General features: G+C 34.8%; 2 protein-coding genes across 4 annotated transcripts; one reads left to right on the top strand and one right to left on the bottom strand.

Moving 5' to 3' along the window:
- Positions 1–1,258: 1,258 nt before the first annotated feature.
- LOC104906447 (protein COFACTOR ASSEMBLY OF COMPLEX C SUBUNIT B CCB2, chloroplastic) lies at positions 1,259–16,509 on the top strand. 2 transcript variants are annotated; one of them, XM_057393566.1, is made up of 7 exons: positions 1,259–1,555; positions 1,662–1,777; positions 1,861–1,938; positions 3,241–3,384; positions 3,575–3,728; positions 12,749–12,937; positions 16,247–16,509. In XM_057393566.1, the coding sequence occupies exons 1-7, from the start codon at positions 1,342–1,344 to the stop codon at positions 16,255–16,257; spliced, it is 906 nt and encodes a 301-aa protein (XP_057249549.1). In that variant the 5' UTR covers positions 1,259–1,341; the 3' UTR covers positions 16,258–16,509. The 2 variants fall into 2 exon arrangements, with proteins under 2 accessions (XP_057249549.1, XP_010693500.2); XM_010695198.4 differs by having other exon boundaries at positions 1,261–1,555; positions 1,861–1,932.
- On the bottom strand, positions 13,447–17,803 carry LOC104906446 (dihydrodipicolinate reductase-like protein CRR1, chloroplastic). 2 transcript variants are annotated; one of them, XM_010695197.4, is made up of 10 exons: positions 17,503–17,763; positions 17,295–17,417; positions 17,116–17,190; positions 16,439–16,504; positions 16,228–16,323; positions 15,913–16,029; positions 14,549–14,641; positions 14,340–14,441; positions 14,151–14,237; positions 13,447–13,787 (listed from the first exon to the last, which is right to left on the bottom strand). In XM_010695197.4, exons 1-10 carry the CDS (start codon positions 17,602–17,604, stop codon positions 13,755–13,757), a joined length of 894 nt encoding a protein of 297 aa, XP_010693499.2. In that variant the 5' UTR covers positions 17,605–17,763; the 3' UTR covers positions 13,447–13,754. The 2 variants fall into 2 exon arrangements, with proteins under 2 accessions (XP_010693499.2, XP_057249550.1); XM_057393567.1 differs by lacking the exon at positions 16,439–16,504 and having other exon boundaries at positions 17,503–17,803.
- Between the last annotated feature and the right edge of the window lie 935 nt (positions 17,804–18,738).

Raw genomic sequence — 18,738 nt, 5'->3', positions numbered from 1 at the left:
ATTTATTTTGATTATTGTTACATTTTACTCATTACAATTTACAATTTGATAGTTATTTAAATAAAAATGAACATAAATATTAATAATTTTGCGGGCTGTTCTAGGGTGGTTTGGTACATATGTTGGGTTTTCATGGTTTGGGCTCGAATCAGTCCGTAGCCCATCCACTATTTCACGATTTCAACAATTTTGGATCAGGATGTTCATGCGCCTACCCCACACGGCCCACTAGACATGTTAGGCTGGAATGACCCGCATTGTTGGCCACCTGTAATAGCAAGTAGACCATGGTGAATTGGATATAGGTACATCTACACATTGGGTAGATTATTTGCTTTTAATAGACCATTAAAAATAATTGTTTATGAAGAGTTTGTTTTCATCATACATCAAATTTTTTTAGTCTAGTGGGTAAACTACCTATTAGGTAACCCATGTTTTATCCTGACGAATTTTACTAGTACTATTATTATGAGAATTACAATATTAAGTAACTTTGACTCGACTTGAATCAAGCAAATGCAAAAATTATAGGATTAATATTGATTGATTTATCATCATAAATTTATAACTTTTTTGCCGATACACTTCAAAAATGTAAGTTTATAGGATACAAACCAAATGACTCATCACCCGAATATGTTTTGAAATGAATTAACGACACCGACTAGAGCAATTCATAGCACTCTAAGGCCTTGTTTGGTTGACAAAACAAATCATGGGAAGTGCAAATTCCTAGGAAGTAGAAGTATATGAAGTTGTTTGGTTGGCAAAATTATGGGAATTTGCACTTCCTAGGAAGTTCTACTTCCTCCAAAATGGAGGAAGTTACTTACTTAGGTCCCCCTAGGTAAGTAGAACTTCCCATGGGAAGTTCCACTTCCCATTATCAACCAAACACAATTTTACACTTCCTAGGAATTTCAAATATATGGAAAAATTAACTTCCTAGGAAGTATGACTTCCTATATACAACCAAACAAGGCCTAAATTACCACGTAAATGTAGAACAAAATTAAATACAAAAATAACACATAGCATATGAACCAATCATGTTTCGGAAAGCTAAATCATCTCTATAAGTCTATACAACAATGTAAATTCTCATATCAATTGGATCAAAATATTGGACGAAAAATACTGAATTATCCATAGGTAATTTTTTTTTTTTTTGGGTATTATCCATAGTTATTGTGGGAGAGTAAAAGAAATAAATCTCATTCAAATCTCAGCCATTGAGTATATTTATAATCACGCATATAGTCTTTGGGAAAGTAGCATGAAAAGTCTCTCATTATATAGCATATAGATTTCCCGATGTAGGCAAACTATAACTGACAAATGGAAAATATGGGTATTCTAACAGGAAATCAGTTGCTACCGTTAACTCTATCATTGACATTTCGCGCCAATTATTTTCATAATGTAGTTACCCCTATCAAAACCAGAAGAAATCCGAGAAAAGCTTTGAAATTATTAGCTAAACTTGATGATTCTTCATCACCCACAAATTCTCAGCAACAAGTAAACCTCTCAGTTCTTCGCTTTACTTTTGGTTAGTTCATCTTTCTGTGAGGCATAAACACAAACACCTTGTGTGCACTCTACTGTTGAGTTATTTTTTTCTGTTTTCTCATTTAAATGAACTGGGTTTTATGCAGGAATTTCTTGGTTGGACGAATCTTACTTGCCCAGATGGCTAGGTTATGGTTTTGGATCTCTTATTATTTTGAACCATTTTGTTGGGTCCAATTCCCCTGTAACCTCAGCTCAGTTTGTAAGTAGAAATCTTACTTGAATTAAGACTGTTGTTGTGAAAGTTTGCTTGATTGAGAAATTTTATACTGGTTTTATGGGTAGATTTCGGAGGCGTTGGGTCTTTCGTTGGCGGCTTTCTCTATCACACTTCCTTATGTGGGAAAATTTCTCAAGGTGAAGGTTATTTCTTAACTTTGTTTGTTGTTTCTTGGTTATGCTTTCAAATTTATGTGATGAGAAATTCTATTGGATTTGTTTTTTTGATGTGGTTTTATGAAGAAGAATTCATTGAATTATGCAAAGGAAAACATGCGTTGACACTCATATGTAGTGGTTAGTAACAAAGAAAATTCACCTAGTGATGTTGTAAAGCATTCATTTATGTGAGATATAAATTGCTTGATTGCCATATATTTTCCCTTTTTTTTTTTTGAAGTAAGCTTGATAGCCATTTTCAATAGTTTACATCATCTAAAAGTGCTAGAGGAAGTTGTTCAATGCTGTGGAAATTGTTATCTAATCGGCAGATTTTTTTGGTTTCCTGCCACAAAGTACAATAGAAATATTTGCATCTGAAGACCTTGTTGAGAAGCTCGAGTGTGCCATCGGAACCATTTTTAAACAAACTTACACCTTTGGCTAAAATCTCTGAAGCTCAATCAAGTACCCCACTAAATATCTTGTACTTATACAGTCATACTCCAAGTATTCCCTTAGCCATGTATCTTTCTGACATTTAGCCCTACCCAAGTCTTCATGTTATCATGTACTACCACTGTTTTTTTTTTTTAATACAGCATTTGATTATATTAATTGACTCACCAAAAAGGCAAATGTTGCATTTAAAAAAGAAACAGAGGAAGTATTAGCTTGATGCTGCTTTTTATGTGTATACTAAATTTTCCAGTAAACGGAAGATCCTTTTTTTTTTTTTTTTTCCATTTTATTTTTTGCACTTCATGTTCATATTGTAGAATCTGCCATTAGTGTTGGACTCTACAGAGTTACAGCACATTTCTTGTTCATTATGAAAGATATGCATTTTTAGACCTTCCTGTATGAGGTTTATGAAGTATAATCTTTGATTGTGTAAATTGGTTTCTTAATAAATCCTTTCTCCATATTTGGGCTGGCCGCGTTTCTTGATTGATCTGCTTGGCATGCATTCACTATCTGTGTAAGCAAGGCTGTTGTTAGTACGAGTGAACCTTGATAGCTCCATAGACTCATATATATATATATATATATATATATATATATATACTTCATGGTGAGCAACATGGGAGTTAACAACTCAATGTTTTTACCACTTTTAGTTTCTATTGTGTAAATATGTTTCTTGAACTCTCTTTCTTACATTTGTGCCTTCTTCTTTATGCTTGATTTGCTTTGGCTTGTATCCACTTAATATGTGTAAGGAGAATAATGCAGCAAGTTTGTGAACCTTGATAGCTCCATCGACTGATATATTAATACTTCCAGGGAGCAGAACCAGAAGAGCTAACAACTATACCTCAACGTGCTCAACAAATTTTTGTGATGTCCCCCAATGTTTCAGATGTCCTGAAGGAGGACCTTGCTTGGACAACATATATTCTACTACGTAATACAAAATCTGTCTCAGTGGTAAGTTCATATAATATGTTGAGTTATGGGATATGAATCTATGATACCCAACATTTTCAGTTACCCTTCCTCACTCCCTTACCTACTCCCTCCCTCTTCCCCACCCCCACCCTTCCAAAAAAAAAAGAAAGGAAAAAGAAACCTTGCTGGCATGGCAGGATCTTATAAAACCTAATTTTCTAAATTTCAGCTGATATCTTTGCAAGATGTGATCTGTATACGTGGTTATTGGAACTTACCTGAAAATCTGTCAAAGGATGAGATTCTCAACTGGTTTATGGCTAAAATAAAGAACTCTGGGCTATCTGATGTGGAGGAGACACTCTATTTTGCCCAAAGCACAGGTAATATTAGATGACAATATATCAATACTATTACTTTTGTGTATTTCTTCTGGGGGTATGTCACAGCTCATATGAGATAAATTATATTTACTATTAAGCTTTCTTAATGAGTTTTAATAATAAAAGGAAAGTTTGTCATTAAAACCTTCAAGTTTGGGCCTTGGGGTGTTTTCCCATTTTTATCTAACCATGATTTATTTCTTAATAATCCCAAGTTATGGGTATTCTTTGCTTATTGGTCTTAGATGACTTATTACCTTTTTTGCATGTTATGTTTTGCTTTTTCAGAGGGGCTCTAAACTCTCATTCTTTTCTTTCCTCTCTCCCCTTTACATTCATCAGACTGTCATTGCTAATTAGAGCATGATGTTTTTTTTTTGTACTTGCTTAATGGATTTTTTTAGGGAGTAATCATTAATAAATCAAACATGGGATTAATATGGGAAGACACCCCAAACTTGAGATTTATGATGTCATTTTTTCTGAAAAAATTGCTATGATGTCATTGTTGGAAGTAAGGGGGGCACTCGCAATAATTTTATAAGAGAGAAATGGAAAACAAAAGCACTTCAACTTTATTATTAACAATCTGAAAAATGTGAGTTACAATAAAATGAATAAACATTCTACATACTTAAATCGACCTATTAACTAAAAATATAAAATCTTTCCTTTAAATTCTCCCTAGAAAATCTCCATACTCAATGATTAAAGGCTTCCTTAATTTTCTCTTGTACATCAAATAAGATGCATTTATATTTTTCCATCAATGTGAAGTTTACCTATTTTTAACACACCCCTTTAAACTTGACTTGCGCACTATATCTAATAACTTTTGCATTCTCATAAAAATCTTCAAATTTTAGTGGTTTTCTAAATACATCAGCAATTTGATTCAGCTGACTTTACAAACTTCAACCCAATCTCTTTGCTTTCAATGCATTGTCTCATGAAATGGAACCTAGTGTCAATGTGTTTGCTTCGGTCATGAAAAATTGGATTTTACGCCAAAGCTAAAGCTGATTTGTTATCAGTCATGTTCTCAGTAGGCTCGGTTTGTGGCAACTCAAGTTCTTTCTATAGTCTTCTCAACTAGATGGAATGACGTACGCATGAAGTTGCAGCCATATATTCTGAATCACAGTGAATAATGTGACAATTGGTTGTTTCTTTAAAGTCCACGAAACAACGTTGCTGCCTAGTTCAAATACAAAACCAGTTATACTTTCGTTCATCAATGTCTCCAGCAAAATCACTATTATAATATCCCCTTAGCTTGAAATCATGTGAAGTAGAATAAAATAACCCATGATCTACTGTGTCTTTTAAATAAGAAGAATTATCTTTGCTGCTTTCAGATGAGAAATCGATGGATTTTCCATAAAGAGACTTATAAGACCAACAACAAATAAAATGTGTGGTCGAGTACATGTTAAGGACCGTAAGCTTCCTAGCAAACTCTTGCATAGAGTTCGATTAACATTTTCTGATTTTCTCCATACGGGTCATTACTTGACAATTTCACCCTACATTCCATTGGATTGCTTACTGAATTAACATTTAGCATATTAAATTTCATTAATACTCCTTTTGTATATGCTTCTTGTGAGATGATGTTAGCCTTGTAAGAGCTTGTGCTATATTGTGCAAAAAGAATATGGAGATTGAATCAGAGAGATATATTATTAAAGAATAAAAAAAGTGTGTTATCTTCTACATTCTCTTACATCATATATTCATATTAACTGTATCGATTACCTTAAAAAACAAAGAGGGGGGGGGGGGGAGAGATTTTCTCTTCTACGCCTTTTTTCAGTGAGAGATAGTATAATGCTAATAATAGAGTTTAAACTATATAGTAAATTAATGTGAACCTATACTTTATTAATGGAGAGGTTAGGCCATTATTTTAAGACTCCTCATTGGAACTCTTCTCTCTCATCCCAAGCATGTTTCTTAGTATCTCGAATTTACCCTTTGGAAAGGGTTTGGTGAAAATGTTTGCCACTGATTATCTCCCTAGCAATTAACAAGCTCAACGTCATCTGCATTCTCTGCTCCTCTAATGAAGTGATACTTGACTTTTATATGCTTGGTATCGAAAAACTTTTTTGTTAGCAATGGCTATTGTTGACTTATTATCACAATAAATGATAGTAGCTCCTCCTTGAATTTCACCGAGGTCTGACATAATCTTCTTGAGCCATATTGCTTGATTCACAGTTGCACAAGCGGGCAATATATTATGCTTCAGCTCTAGATTGGGATATTGTTTCTTGTTTCTGAGATAACCATGAAAACACACCATTTCCTAGTGCAATGTGTAACCTAAGGTACTTTTCATATCATCTTGAGAACTGCCAAATTATGAAAACACACCATTTCCTCGTGCAAATGTGTAACCTGAGGTGCTTCTCATATCATCTTGAGGACCTGCCTAATCACTGTCTATATAACTAACTACTCTTGGACTAGCAGAGGTCTGAAAATGAATTCCATAGCCTGTGGTTCCCTTCACGTATCTTAAGAGCCTTTTGGCAGCTCCGAGATGATGTTGGCTTGGGTTCTGCATGAATCCAGAGAGGAAAATTGCTGCAAACATAATATCAGGTCTAGTTGCAGTAAGATAAAGTAGTTCCAATTATGCTTATGTAAATTCTCTCATCTGACTTCTTATGCCCATCATCTTTGTGCAATTTCTCACTAACTTGAAGTGGAGTTGTCACAGGATTGCAATTCTCCAACATAAATTTCTTTAGTAAACCTTTTGCATATTTCTTGTGGCAAATAAAGATCTTGGGACTTTGATTAACTTTCATACCGAGGAAGGAACTCAGAAGTCCTAGATCAATCATCTCGAATTCTTGCATCATTTTTGAAATTCAAAATAAATTCCTGATTGTTGCCTATGGTGATTTGATCATATCCATATATTAGGAAAGGATTAGAATATCTCCACTTTTATGTTTCTTGACATAAAGGGTATGATTGCTTAGACTTTTTTCGAACCCTTCTAAGTAAAATAATCATTACTAGGCTTAAGATCATATAAGGCATTTTTGAGCTTCAAGACTTTGTCAACTTGCCCTTTCACTTCGAATCCGAGGGTTGCTAAACATGTATCTCTCCATTTAAATACCCATTGAGGAAGGCTGATTTGACATTCATCTGATATACCTTCCATCCCTTTGAGGCAGCTAGGGGTAAAACAACTCGATTAGTGTCATGTCTTAGAATTGGCACAAATGTTTCATTGTAATCAATGTTGAATTGTTGAGAATAACCCTTGACAACAACTCTTGCTTGCTTTATAATTCAAAATAGTGCCAAAATTAATCTTGGTTAGGTTGTTATGGGTGTTAATCATCAATAAGTCATATCTTAGTCCTTTTCTCCTAATTTCTTCATTAGTCCTTCTTAATCCCTCTAATTATATTGTTTTTACTAAGAATTAGCTAAACATCATCTTAGTTCTTAGCAGGAATCTCCTTATCAGAAGGATCAAGAATCTTGCTAAGTGTTACCTACAAAGTGAACTGAATATCCATTCTTCATCATCTGAGGAACACTGAGTAGGTTCTTGTCTAGGTTTGGAACATATAAGACATATTAATTACTCCCTTCGTCCCATAATAGTCCGAAGATTTTCCTTTTATGTTTGTCCCAAATTAGTTTAAACAATTCCATTTTTAACATGGTCTCACTATTAATAAATTATTTCTTTTACGCTCCTTTGACCCACACTCTACCTTTTATCAATAAAAATTTACCCAACTTTCTCTTTCCTCTAATAAAAAATACCCCAGCAACTCTCCTATGACATCTGGGTTTAAATAAAATAACATTTGATAACCACACTACAATTTATCACCTTAAAATATGTGTCCTAACATGTGTTGAGGGAGTAATTTTTTTCCTTTATTAGTTCATATGGCAATAGTACCTTTACCGCTTGATTGGACAATTGCTTCATTACCCATCCTTATAGGGATTTGTACTGAATTATCTAGACTGATGAAACAAAATGAATTATTTGTCCTATCAAGAATGCATCCACTATCAACCAACAACAAATCATCATTAATGGTTTGCGTTGCCTAGTATGCATATAATAGATAATCTTCATCATGACATTCATAAATTTGGGCTTGAGCTTGTTTTGGCTTCTTTTGATAATCCTTCTTAATATGCCCAAACATCTTAGACAATTTGCATTGAGGTTTTCCCTTCCATCTATAAGCTTTCTCTAGATGGTTAGTTCTCTTGCAAATCCTACGCGAAGGGATTTTCCTTTATTCCCTCCTCCAAAGTTGCTAGAACTATATTTCCCTCAACTTTTTGGTTATTACCTATTTGGTTTAACTGGAAAGCTTTTCGGATGAACTATGATCCGCTTCACTTTTACCCTGTTGTTCTTGTGCTTTACATAAATGATAAATCAATCATTTTAATTGCACTCAACGTTAAATCTTTTGTAATTTGAATAACACTAACAAGAATGTCATACTTCTTCATTATCTAAGTATTTTGAAAACAATTCTATCATCTTTAACATGTTCTCCATATATTCTCATTTAATTGACAATGTGTGTGACTTGTGAAAAATATTGATTAATATTCTCATCATTAGACATCGCCAAGTTTTCAAATTCCACTCTCAAGGTTTGGAATTTAATGCCTCTAACTTGAGCACTTCCATGAAATTCGGTGTTAAGTGTAACCCTAGTCTCCTTCGTCGTTTTAGCGCTGACTAATCTTCGAAATATAGCATCTATCATTCCATTTTTCAGAATTTGTAATGCATTTTGATCCTGATTTCCTCCTTAGAAGGCTCACCATCGCTTGGAGATTATGAGGTTGTGAGAGCACTTTATGTGGGGCCATTTTCTAAAATGTCCTAAAGATTTCTTGACTAAGTAACGTTTACATTTTTACAACCCAAAAGTCATAGTTTTCCCCGTTGAAATTTAGGACATTTTGATGATTAATACTTTGAGTTGCTATGCGGAAGTTGGTAGAAAATGCTGCTCAAAGTTTCTTTTATTTTAATTTTTAGAGAGTAATAATGGCTCTGATACCAATTGTTAGCCTTGTGAGAGGCTTTGTGCTATATTGTGCAAAAATAATACGAAGATAAAATAGGAGAGAAATATAACTAAAGAATAAAAAATGTGTGTTACCTTCAACCTATACTTTATTAATGGAGAGAAGAGACAATTAATTTAATGGATGAAGATTCCTTCAATCACTTTGTATAGCTTCAATTCCCACGTAGTAGGTTATGAGTCTCTAGTCTTATCCGTCATTTCGAATTCATGTGCCATTCTTTTCCTGAAATCTTCAATTCCCACGTAGTAGGTTATGAGTTTTGGGAAATTCTTGTTATCTTGTTGAGCACTTCAGTTCGAATGGTTAACTCACCCTTGACATGATGAAAGCTATGTTGCTCGGACTCTTCATTTCACCTCAAGTACCCGTGTCGGATCCTCGACACTCGGACATGGGTGGGACACTTGGACACTTTATTTTGGGCTAACAAATAGAAAAAATTCCAAAAAATAGCCGAGTCGGACACTTGGACACGTACCCGTGTCGGACATGGGTACACGAGTCTGAGCAACATAGGATGAAAGATAGCTTGTTCAATGAAGAAGCTAAAAGGAAAAAAAAAATTCCAAAAAATAGCTTACGACACATTGATGATAGTACGAGGAGGCCAATGTTACGAGGCTCCTAAAGTCAAGATAAATCGAGAGGCAGATCGAAATCCACTAAGAGGTTCACTTGCTTTTATTGTCGTAAGGCAGAACATAAACAAAGTGAATGTAGAATATGGAAGCGGGACATGAGATGAAAGAATGACAAGAGTACTAACAATGAAGACAAGAAAAACGTCATGGCTACAATAATTGGCGACGAAGTTTATTTTGTAGGTGATGACTTATGTTCTAACCTTACAAATGAAGATTGTAGTTAGGTAATTGATACAAGAGCTTCATATCATCTAACTGCAAACAAAGATTACTTCACATCTTACACTAGCGTCGATCTTGGCTTTTATGAGGGAAATAATGGATCCTCCAAAATTATTGGTGTTGTAGATGTTTGCTTGGATACAAGGGTGTAAGCTAACACTACACGATGTCGGACATGTTCCAAATATTCGACTAAATTTGATATCTGCTGGTAAACTTGACGATGAAGGGTAGGCAAATCACTTTTCTAATGGAAAATGGAAGTTATCTAGAGGCGCGATAATTATTGCTCGTGGAAAGAAGCAACAAACCCTTTATGTCACAAATGGGAAGCTTAGTTCACAATTCAATGTAGCTTAAGAATGTTCTACTGAGCTATGCCATAAGCGGCTCGAACCTATGAGTGAGAAGGGATTGCAAATACTCACTCAAAATAAACTCCTTCCTTTGAAGGATGTTCATTTGTAATCTTCTGTTGATTGTGGCTGGAAAACAACAAGAGTTCCATTTCGCAGAAATCCACCATCTAGAAGACCACGTGTTCTAGATATGAAAGAAAAATCTCTTGGTGGTGAATCTTATTTTGTCACATCTATTATTGACCATTCCAGGAAAGTGTGGTTCTATCTTCTCAAGAGTAAAGACCAAGTCCTTGATGCGTTCAAGGAGTTTCATGCAAAAGTAGAAAGAGCATGACCATGAAATTCAAATGTGTGACATCCGATAATGGTGGTGAGTGTAGAGGTCCATTTGAAGAATATTGTAGGAGGTATCGGATAAAGCTCGAGAAAACTCCGAAAGAATGAATCAAACAATCACCGAGAATGTCCATTCAATTGTTGTCTCGTGCAAAGTTACCCAAATCATTTTGGGGTGTGGCAGTTAAAACTGCAGTTCATTTGATTAATCTTTCTTCTTCGGTTCCACAAACGATATGGTGTGGGAGAAAAGTGAACTATGAAAGTTTGAAGGTCTTTGGTTGTAGAGCCTTCGTTCACATCCCGAAGGATGAGAGATCAAAACTTGATAACAAGACAAAACAATGTATTTTTCTTAGTTATCCTGAATATGAGTTTGGTTGTAGGTTATGGCGTCCTAGCGAAGGAAATTTTGTCAAAAGAGATGTTGTCTTCTTTGAAGATCAAACCATTGAAGATATACGTAATACGGGAAAATCTAAAACATCACATGAAGAATCACCGATAATCATGAATTCAGTTCCTTCTCCGGATATAATAATTGATGATCACATGAGAGAAGTACACCAAGAAGATCAATCTCACCATATAGATGATAACGAGGATGTTAATAATGAGAATGTGGAACAGATGACACAACAAGAGAGTGAACCACTATCACAAGGTCTATCAGAGATAGACTAGTGGTGAAGGGGAAGAGCCAGAGTCTTATGAAGAGGCTATAAGAGATAACTACCATAAAGAATCGATGCAAGCCATGCAAGATGAGATAAAATCCTTGCATAAGAATCACACATTTTTAGTACAATTACCAATGGGTCGACGCACACTCAAGAATAAGTGGGTGTTCATATTGAAGACGGAAGAAAATAATGCGCAACCAAGATACAAAGCAAGGCTGGTTGTGAAGGGGTTCAATCAGAAGAAAGGTATTAACTTTGAAGAAATATTCACAACGGTGGTGAAAATGTCGACGATACAAGTTGTTCTAGGCATGACAACATGCATGGATTTAGAAATTGAACAACTAGATGTGAAAAAAGCCTTCCTACATGGTAATCTGGAAGAAGAAATATATATGGAACAATTTGCAGGATTTTAGGTTAAGGGAAAAGAGCACATGGTATGTCGTTTGAATAAGAGCTTGTATGGTTTAAAACAAGCTTTGCACCAGTGGTATCAAAAATTTGAATCCTTTATGAAGGACCATAAGTATCACAAGATGACATCTGATCATTGTGTGTTCATTACAAGATTTGCAGAGGGAGATTTTATTATTTTACTCCTCTATGTTGATGATATGTTAATTATTAGTCGTGATACCAATCAAATTGCCAATTTGGAAAAGGGCGATGAATAAATTCTTCACCATGAAAGACTTAGGACTAGCAAAACAGATATTTGGCAGGAAAATCTCCCGTGACAGGAAAAATAAGAAGTTATGGCTGTCATAGGATAGATATATTGAGAGGTTTAACATGCATAAGGCTAAACTAGTAAAGTCTTCAATTGCAGGTCATTTTAAGTTGATCTTTCAACAATGTCCTACAAGTGAGCGAGAAAGAGAAGAGACGAATAAAGTTCCTTATGCATCTACAGTTGCAGTTTGATGTATGCTATGGTCTGTACAAGACCAGACATTGCCTATTCAACAGGTGTTGTCAACTTGTCAGCAAGTTCCTTTCGAATCCAGGAAAAGAACACTGGGAAGCTATAAAATGGATTTGTGGCAAATCAAGGTATGTGGTGGCACATCAAAATTGTGCTTATGCTTTGGTCAAGGAGATTTATATTAAAAGGATACACAGATGTATGACAAATGATGTAGATTTGCGAAAGTCACTATCAAGTTATATGATGACTTTTGCAGGGGGAGCTATATCATGCCAATCAAGGTTACAAAAATGTGTTGCTTTACCAACAAGAGAAGCAAATATAGTTGTGACAGAAGTTTGCAAGGAGCTCTTGTGAATGAAGATTTCCTGAGAAAGTTACTTGTCATATGCTGTTAAGATGGGCTAATTTGGTCCTCAGGGCTGACCTTTAAATGGTTCTTCAGTCTTGTTTATCATAGAATATAGAGCGAAATAGTTTCCAAATATTTCTATGTTCTATGTCTAGAGTCTAGACTATATATTGATTGGCACAACTAAGCTATAGACATGTCTGCTGAATATGTCTGAACTTTTCCTGTTATAGTTTTCTGAGCAATTCCTGTTGCAATAGACGCATACCTAAGATAGCATATTTTTGGTTCATAATCAAGTTAGCTTTCAAATGGCTTAGATTTTCATGTACTACAAAGGTCCTGTTTGTTCATGTGTTTTGTTGGCTTATTATGTTGCAGGTTCAGTGCTGGAGAAGGTTATTCCTGAGGAGACTGGTTCAATTTTAATACAGCCATTTTACATTACAAAGCCACAAGATGAGGGAAAGAAGAATGTTTTGGGTTTTGTGCTTGTAGCTTCAAGCATAAGCTATGCCTACGATGACAAAGACATGTTGTGGATAAAAGCCATTGCCAACAAATTAAAAGGTGAGATCATAAACATAGATCCTTAATTTCAGTCTCCTTGTGCACCAGGACATCTATGCTTCTGTCCAGTCAAAGGTAGCCCATAACAAGTGTCAAGTGTCTTTGCGTTATGATATACGCTGTACAATGATCTTGATTCTATATGGTAAGTGTTACCCCTTGCCAAGCTGTTATGGTCTTTGCTTGACACGGATATATTGAGTAACCTTTGCAATAGGGTTTTGAGGTAAAGTTCTGTGAAGGTGTGGACTGTGTTATAAATGTAAGCTGAGCAACAATACTTGCATAATGTACAAGTTGAGTTTATATCTAAGGCAATTTATAGTTGTACTTGCAATCTTCTTTAAGTTTAGGTAAATTAGTGTAATAGATTATGCTTCAGAAACTGATTGACCTGCAAATCTTCTCTGTCCTAGTAGTATTTCCATTTTCTTAATCATATAGTATATGAATACATTTGACATAGGCAACTTCAGAAATCAAAGCATAGTTTTACCGAGACAATAACATCATAAACAAAATCTTTTGGAAGGACTAAATAATAATACTTCTATGATGTTATAAATGTGTTTAGGTGTCAGGAATAAAAGGTCTGTTCAGTTCTGTTTTGTACGTGATATCTCATCAGCATGTTACATGCTCTCTGAATGGCTTTCTGGGGTTTCTATTAATATTGGAAGAGTTAATCTGTCCTTCCTTTTATGTGATCCCTGAGTTAGCCCTTTTCTTCTGACTTCTGGTTGCTTGAGACATAAGAATATGAAAGAGGCTCCAAACATTGATAGTTTTTGATATGTGAGAAAAACCTTCTGATCCTTTACATAAGCTTCTCCAAGCCATATACCAAGCTCTGTCAAAGAGGAACACTTTGGTATCAGAATAATCAGCAAGTTTGATGATTATATGCTTTGACATCTCCATGACATTTTTAGGGGCTGTTCGGTATCACTTCTAGTTTCCAGTTTTTGGTTTTAAGACATCAAAATTCACAAGTCATTCTATCATTTTTTTTAAAATCGACAACTGAAAACTGGAATCACTATTTCTAGATATTATATTTTCAAAAAGATTCAAAATTGAAAAATTAAAATAAAAGATGACATTCAGAGAAAAACACCTCTTTGGCTCTGTAGTCTGAACTCTGAAGTACTGATAACATTACGGTTCCTCAACAAAAGTTCAAAATGAAGCAGGATTACAAAATGTTAGTTACCTTTAGTCGTACAACCTTCCTTATGGCCATGATCAGACCTGGCATCAGGCTTTGCACATCTGTGATCTCATGTTTAAGAGTGAACACCTGTACCAGTTTTTATAGGTCAGAGAAGTATGATGCATGTAATTTACAAGAATTTAATTTCTTTTTTTGCATGTAATATCTGAGGGGGGCTACCAAACACACCTCTCCTGGGCCCGAAAGGTAAACTGTTGTGCTTGAGGGAAGACCTGGAAGAACCATACTGTGCACTCGAACTCCATCTTCTCCTATAACTTGACCCCTTGCCTTCAGGAATTATTGATGGATTCCAGTTTTAGTAACTTTTCAAACATATTGTTCCTTTAGTTGCTTGCTTCTTATGAAATATTCTTTTATATCTGGAATCTTCTTACCATAACATCAGTTGAAATATCTTCTCGGTTGTAGAGCTGGCCGAGATTTGACAAGTTGTTGGCAATTTGAATTGCATCTTGTGATGGAAAATCCTGTAATGCAGTCCTAAGTTATTCTGATTTGAATTCATCTTTCAACTCAACAAAAAAAATTACGACTTCTGCATTCGATTTCTCAGATGTTTACACTTTCCAATAGTGCAGAACTGTATCAATTGAAGCATTTGTCTTAAAATTTTAGTACTGTAAACAAGCAACTGTGATTGATTATCTGAATCTCTGTTACCAGATGGTCTTATTTCAATAATTGTTATGAACCAAACCAATAACCATCAAGCTGGTATGAGCGTCCTGTCTATGGTAGGGTCACATTTATTTTGTACTTTTAAAATCCAATTAATGGACCTTGCAGTGATATAGATGTGTAGTTCTTCAAGTGGTTGGTCCTATTTGAGAATATTAAAGGAAGACAGCAAAACAGAAAAGAGCTGATATAATGTCTGTAAGGCCAATGTGTGCATTGCATCTGCTGGTCTGTATGAAAAGGACTTGAGAAGTTTATCTAGATAATTGGAGTCATTTCTAAGAGATACATTAACAGACTGGGAGTAGTCAATTGCTACAGCTAAACGAAGCACAACACGGACGGACAGTCTGTTTAGTAGACGAATTCAAATAACGGTATTGCTAATAATTTTGTGTGTAAATTTAAAATCTCATGTCAAGATCCCTGGTCTTACAATTCCATGTCCAAGTGTAAGTTTTTTCTTCATAAATAATTCCATTTCCATTTAATACTAGGATTACATAAAGATGGTAGTGAGCTGTGAAGATTTAAGAATAAGAAGTTAAAAACTCATTTGAGAGTAGAGATATTGTACCATGGACATGGACTTGAGAATTATATACATACCATTTCCATTACTATTACTACCATTTTACTGGCTATCGAATGAGTCATGAATGTAATTGGTTTCATTTAGGCATGCAACATTAAGGTTAGCAATTCAAATCACTAATATAGAACTGTCAATCTTCAGATAGTACATCTATCTTTATGGCATGTTTGCCATGCGTGTTTTTCTGAGAGTACTAAATTCATTGTTTTGTTGTTGGATCAAAAACAAAAGTAAAAAGTAGGATTGGTAACAAAAGTATGCTTTGTTGTCTCGCACAATGCATTTTCAATTAGGATCTTGAAAGCTGTATGTACGAAGATATGTCCATCAACATATGAACTTAATTTTCTTCTTTTATGCATGACATTTGTTGGTAGAATTATAATCAAAATTGTGATGGCGTGAGAGTACCCATGATCTGAATTCTAGCTATAAGTAAAATGAGAGCGTAGTGCATAGGCTTACTCTTGCTGTTGGTTTCGATTCAACGATTTCCACGTTGTTGTAGTGGAAGGAGGCTGTGATTGCTGCCTGTTGAAGAAGTATAGATCCTATTGACAATGTTGGTGCTACAAGACAACCCTGATTTGAATGTTCAAGTGAAACCCCATAAATCTTAGAATGATTTTGTGCACTTAATTAAAGTGAAACAACTAGTATTATTTTTATTTTTTTTGGAAAGATGAAATAACTAATATAGTGTCCAAAATTTCAGTGAATATCTTTTCATTGAAGCTTCTATTCACATTTTTTCTCATTATAGTCTCACCATGTGCTCACCATGCTGGCCTTGTCACAGAATGCAGATAATGCTGCCACTGTATCTAGCTCAATGCGCGGCACATAAACAATGCTTTTCATGCCGAATGCTGTTGCCTGTGAAGCATAACAGCAAGGTTTGTATTATTTCAACTCTTAAATGTGTATTTGCTTGTATAAAAGAGGAAGTATGACTAGAGAATGTTACAAGAAATGGCAAAAACAACTATACCTGTTTTACATTGTCATATACAGTTGAAGGATCAGTGAAATCAACCACAATACCCGTTGCTCTTGACTGAATTCATTTTGTAAAAGAACTGTCAGAATTCACATAGGAGGATTAGTTTTAGTGCCCCTATATTACATATTACTTCACATAGTTGCCTTTATTCACCATCCTAAGTTAATCTCACACTTTGAGGTTAAATTTCACTTATATTTTCTCTCTTTAGCCCCACACTTTCCTTTTCTTTATCCTCTATATCTACTTAACCTTTATTCTCCTTTCCAGAAATCATAAGTTCAAGTTCAGGTAACTTTAAATAAGTGAACATCTGGTGAAGAACACAATCCTTATGAAGTAAACCTTCTCTTACCTTTTTCTGATCTCTTCAACTTAACACATTCTCTAACCTTTACTATGAAAACCACTTAATATTTGACCATTTTCCGAGAAAGCGGTGTATATTGGTATTACTATCGTTGCCTTTTGTAACTTGTCTTTTTGTTAATAAGGGAAATAAAGGCAATGAACTCTTTGTTCTCAGCAGAACGGTTATGTGAATAGCCCAACTCTTGCTTCTATTTTGTTTTACTTAAATTCCTGTCAAAGGTAAGTATGCAGAATTATGTGAAACGAAGGGCGTCATATATTTGGCGTATTTGTCAAGTGTCATCGTATAATACCTGTGATATTGAGCCCAAAACCATTGTAAGGTCATTCATTATGGGTATTTCCAGTGCTTCTTCCATGTCACATACCTAATCAATAGCAAGAGAGGATTCAAAGACAAGCTTGGAAAAAGACCAACATCTATAATATCAGAATTGAGCTAGTGAAATCTGCAATATAATGAAAATAATGCCTTTCCAATGTCTTCTCCAACACAATAGTTATCTACTGCACCAGCCACCTCCATTCCTCTTGCTTTGGTCACCGCAATCACAGCTGCCCGTCCTATTTCCTTGGCCGCACCATTTATGATTACCTGTAAAGCCATCGAACGAGCCATGAATGACTGACACGAGAGAGATGCTTATATGAAACGTTGGATAAGAGCAATGCAGTATTACCTTGATGTTACTCTGGGTTGGCTGTTGCATTGTGCAAGAAATGAGGGGTCTTCCTTTAGTGTAGTAATTTGCTGGTTTAAGGTGGCAGGTTAATGCTGCCATGGCTTTCAGGAAATTTTCTTGTGTTTTTGAACTAAGTGGTTTGCTGGTTTTCTAGTTTAGGATAAGGTTTGTCATTTTGATAAGGTTCTTGTTTGGAGGGAATTCTACAACTGTTGTTTGGTTTCCACTTCACATTGCTATGCCATGTACTGCCAAAGGTTTGAAATAATTAAGCTGTTTGACATAATCTTGTTTACGTACTGCATTTTACATATTTCTGTTTACCAACAAAAAAAATTCAATAGTTCTAATCGCAAGTAATTTTTTGTACCTTGTGAGGTGTGAATAGATGTTGATCCTTTTGTGATACACAAATTCATCTCCGTAATCCTTATGATTTTATGAATGAGCTATAAGTCGATACTTGAAAGAAGGAAACATAAATGCATTAAGCCCCAATTTGCAAAATAAAAGTTAACTTAGAAGTAAGGAGTATCTTATTGGGCTGGAAGAAGAATTTGATGCTTAATAAACTTCATTAGGCCTAACACAAACCTATGTATCATAAGGAGAGAGAATCCACTTCACAAGACCAATGGGATTCTGTCTTAAAATTATATGACAATTATAAATTGATTAACTCTCTCATCTTTTTATCAATGAGGACACTTACGTGTGTTGTTTAGGAAGGTTATGCTTCAATTACTTGATTGACGCTTCTTTTTCATGTCAAGTGTCTAAAGTGTTAAGGAAACAAAATATAGCATAGTGTAGGGAGAATATTTGATAAAACTAATTATATATAATCCGCCATAATTTTTTATGTAATTGAACCTCCGATTAAATTGGGTATATAATGATTCACATGTCATATAATAATTTCATTTTTTGATACTCCTTCAGTTCTTATGTGATATTCCTATTTGGAATATTCCTTTTAAAGAATGAAAAAATTTGAACATGAGTTTTGATAGACATATAAGCAAAACAAACCGTCATGTGGGATATTGTTAGATTTTTCTCAGTGTATAGTCATGTCGAATGCTTTTGTTGCTCAAATATATGCATTGAAAATTTGCAAAAACCAAATAGGAACAAATTTAAGAACAAAGGAAATAGAAGTATATAATTTTCTTTAGCGTGGAAAATGTAATTACTTGAAAAGGTTGGATACCTAGATTATCAGTATAGAGT

Source organism: Beta vulgaris, chromosome 3 (genome assembly GCF_026745355.1).
Source record: "Beta vulgaris subsp. vulgaris cultivar EL10 chromosome 3, EL10.2, whole genome shotgun sequence".
In the NCBI taxonomy this organism is placed as follows: Eukaryota; Viridiplantae; Streptophyta; class Magnoliopsida; order Caryophyllales; family Amaranthaceae; genus Beta; species Beta vulgaris.
The sequence above is the reverse complement of the archived record's forward strand: the minus strand, read 5'-3'. Positions and strand labels throughout refer to the sequence as shown.

Bases quoted from the DNA above. Each gene is read 5' to 3' on its own strand.
- LOC104906447 (XM_057393566.1), top strand. From the start codon at position 1,342: ATGGAAAATATGGGTATTCTAACAGGAAATCAGTTGCTACCGTTAACT. The intron at 1,939-3,240 runs GTTATTTCTTAA...TAATACTTCCAG, and splicing joins GAAAATTTCTCAAGGTGAAG to GGAGCAGAACCAGAAGAGCT. The intron at 3,385-3,574 runs GTAAGTTCATAT...TCTAAATTTCAG, and splicing joins ATACAAAATCTGTCTCAGTG to CTGATATCTTTGCAAGATGT.
- LOC104906446 (XM_010695197.4), bottom strand. From the start codon at position 17,604: ATGGCAGCATTAACCTGCCACCTTAAACCAGCAAATTACTACACTAAA. The intron at 17,191-17,294 runs GCATTATTTTCA...GCTATTGATTAG, and splicing joins TTGGAGAAGACATTGGAAAG to GTATGTGACATGGAAGAAGC. The intron at 14,642-15,912 runs GTAAGCCTATGC...ACTGCATTACAG, and splicing joins AATCGAAACCAACAGCAAGA to GATTTTCCATCACAAGATGC.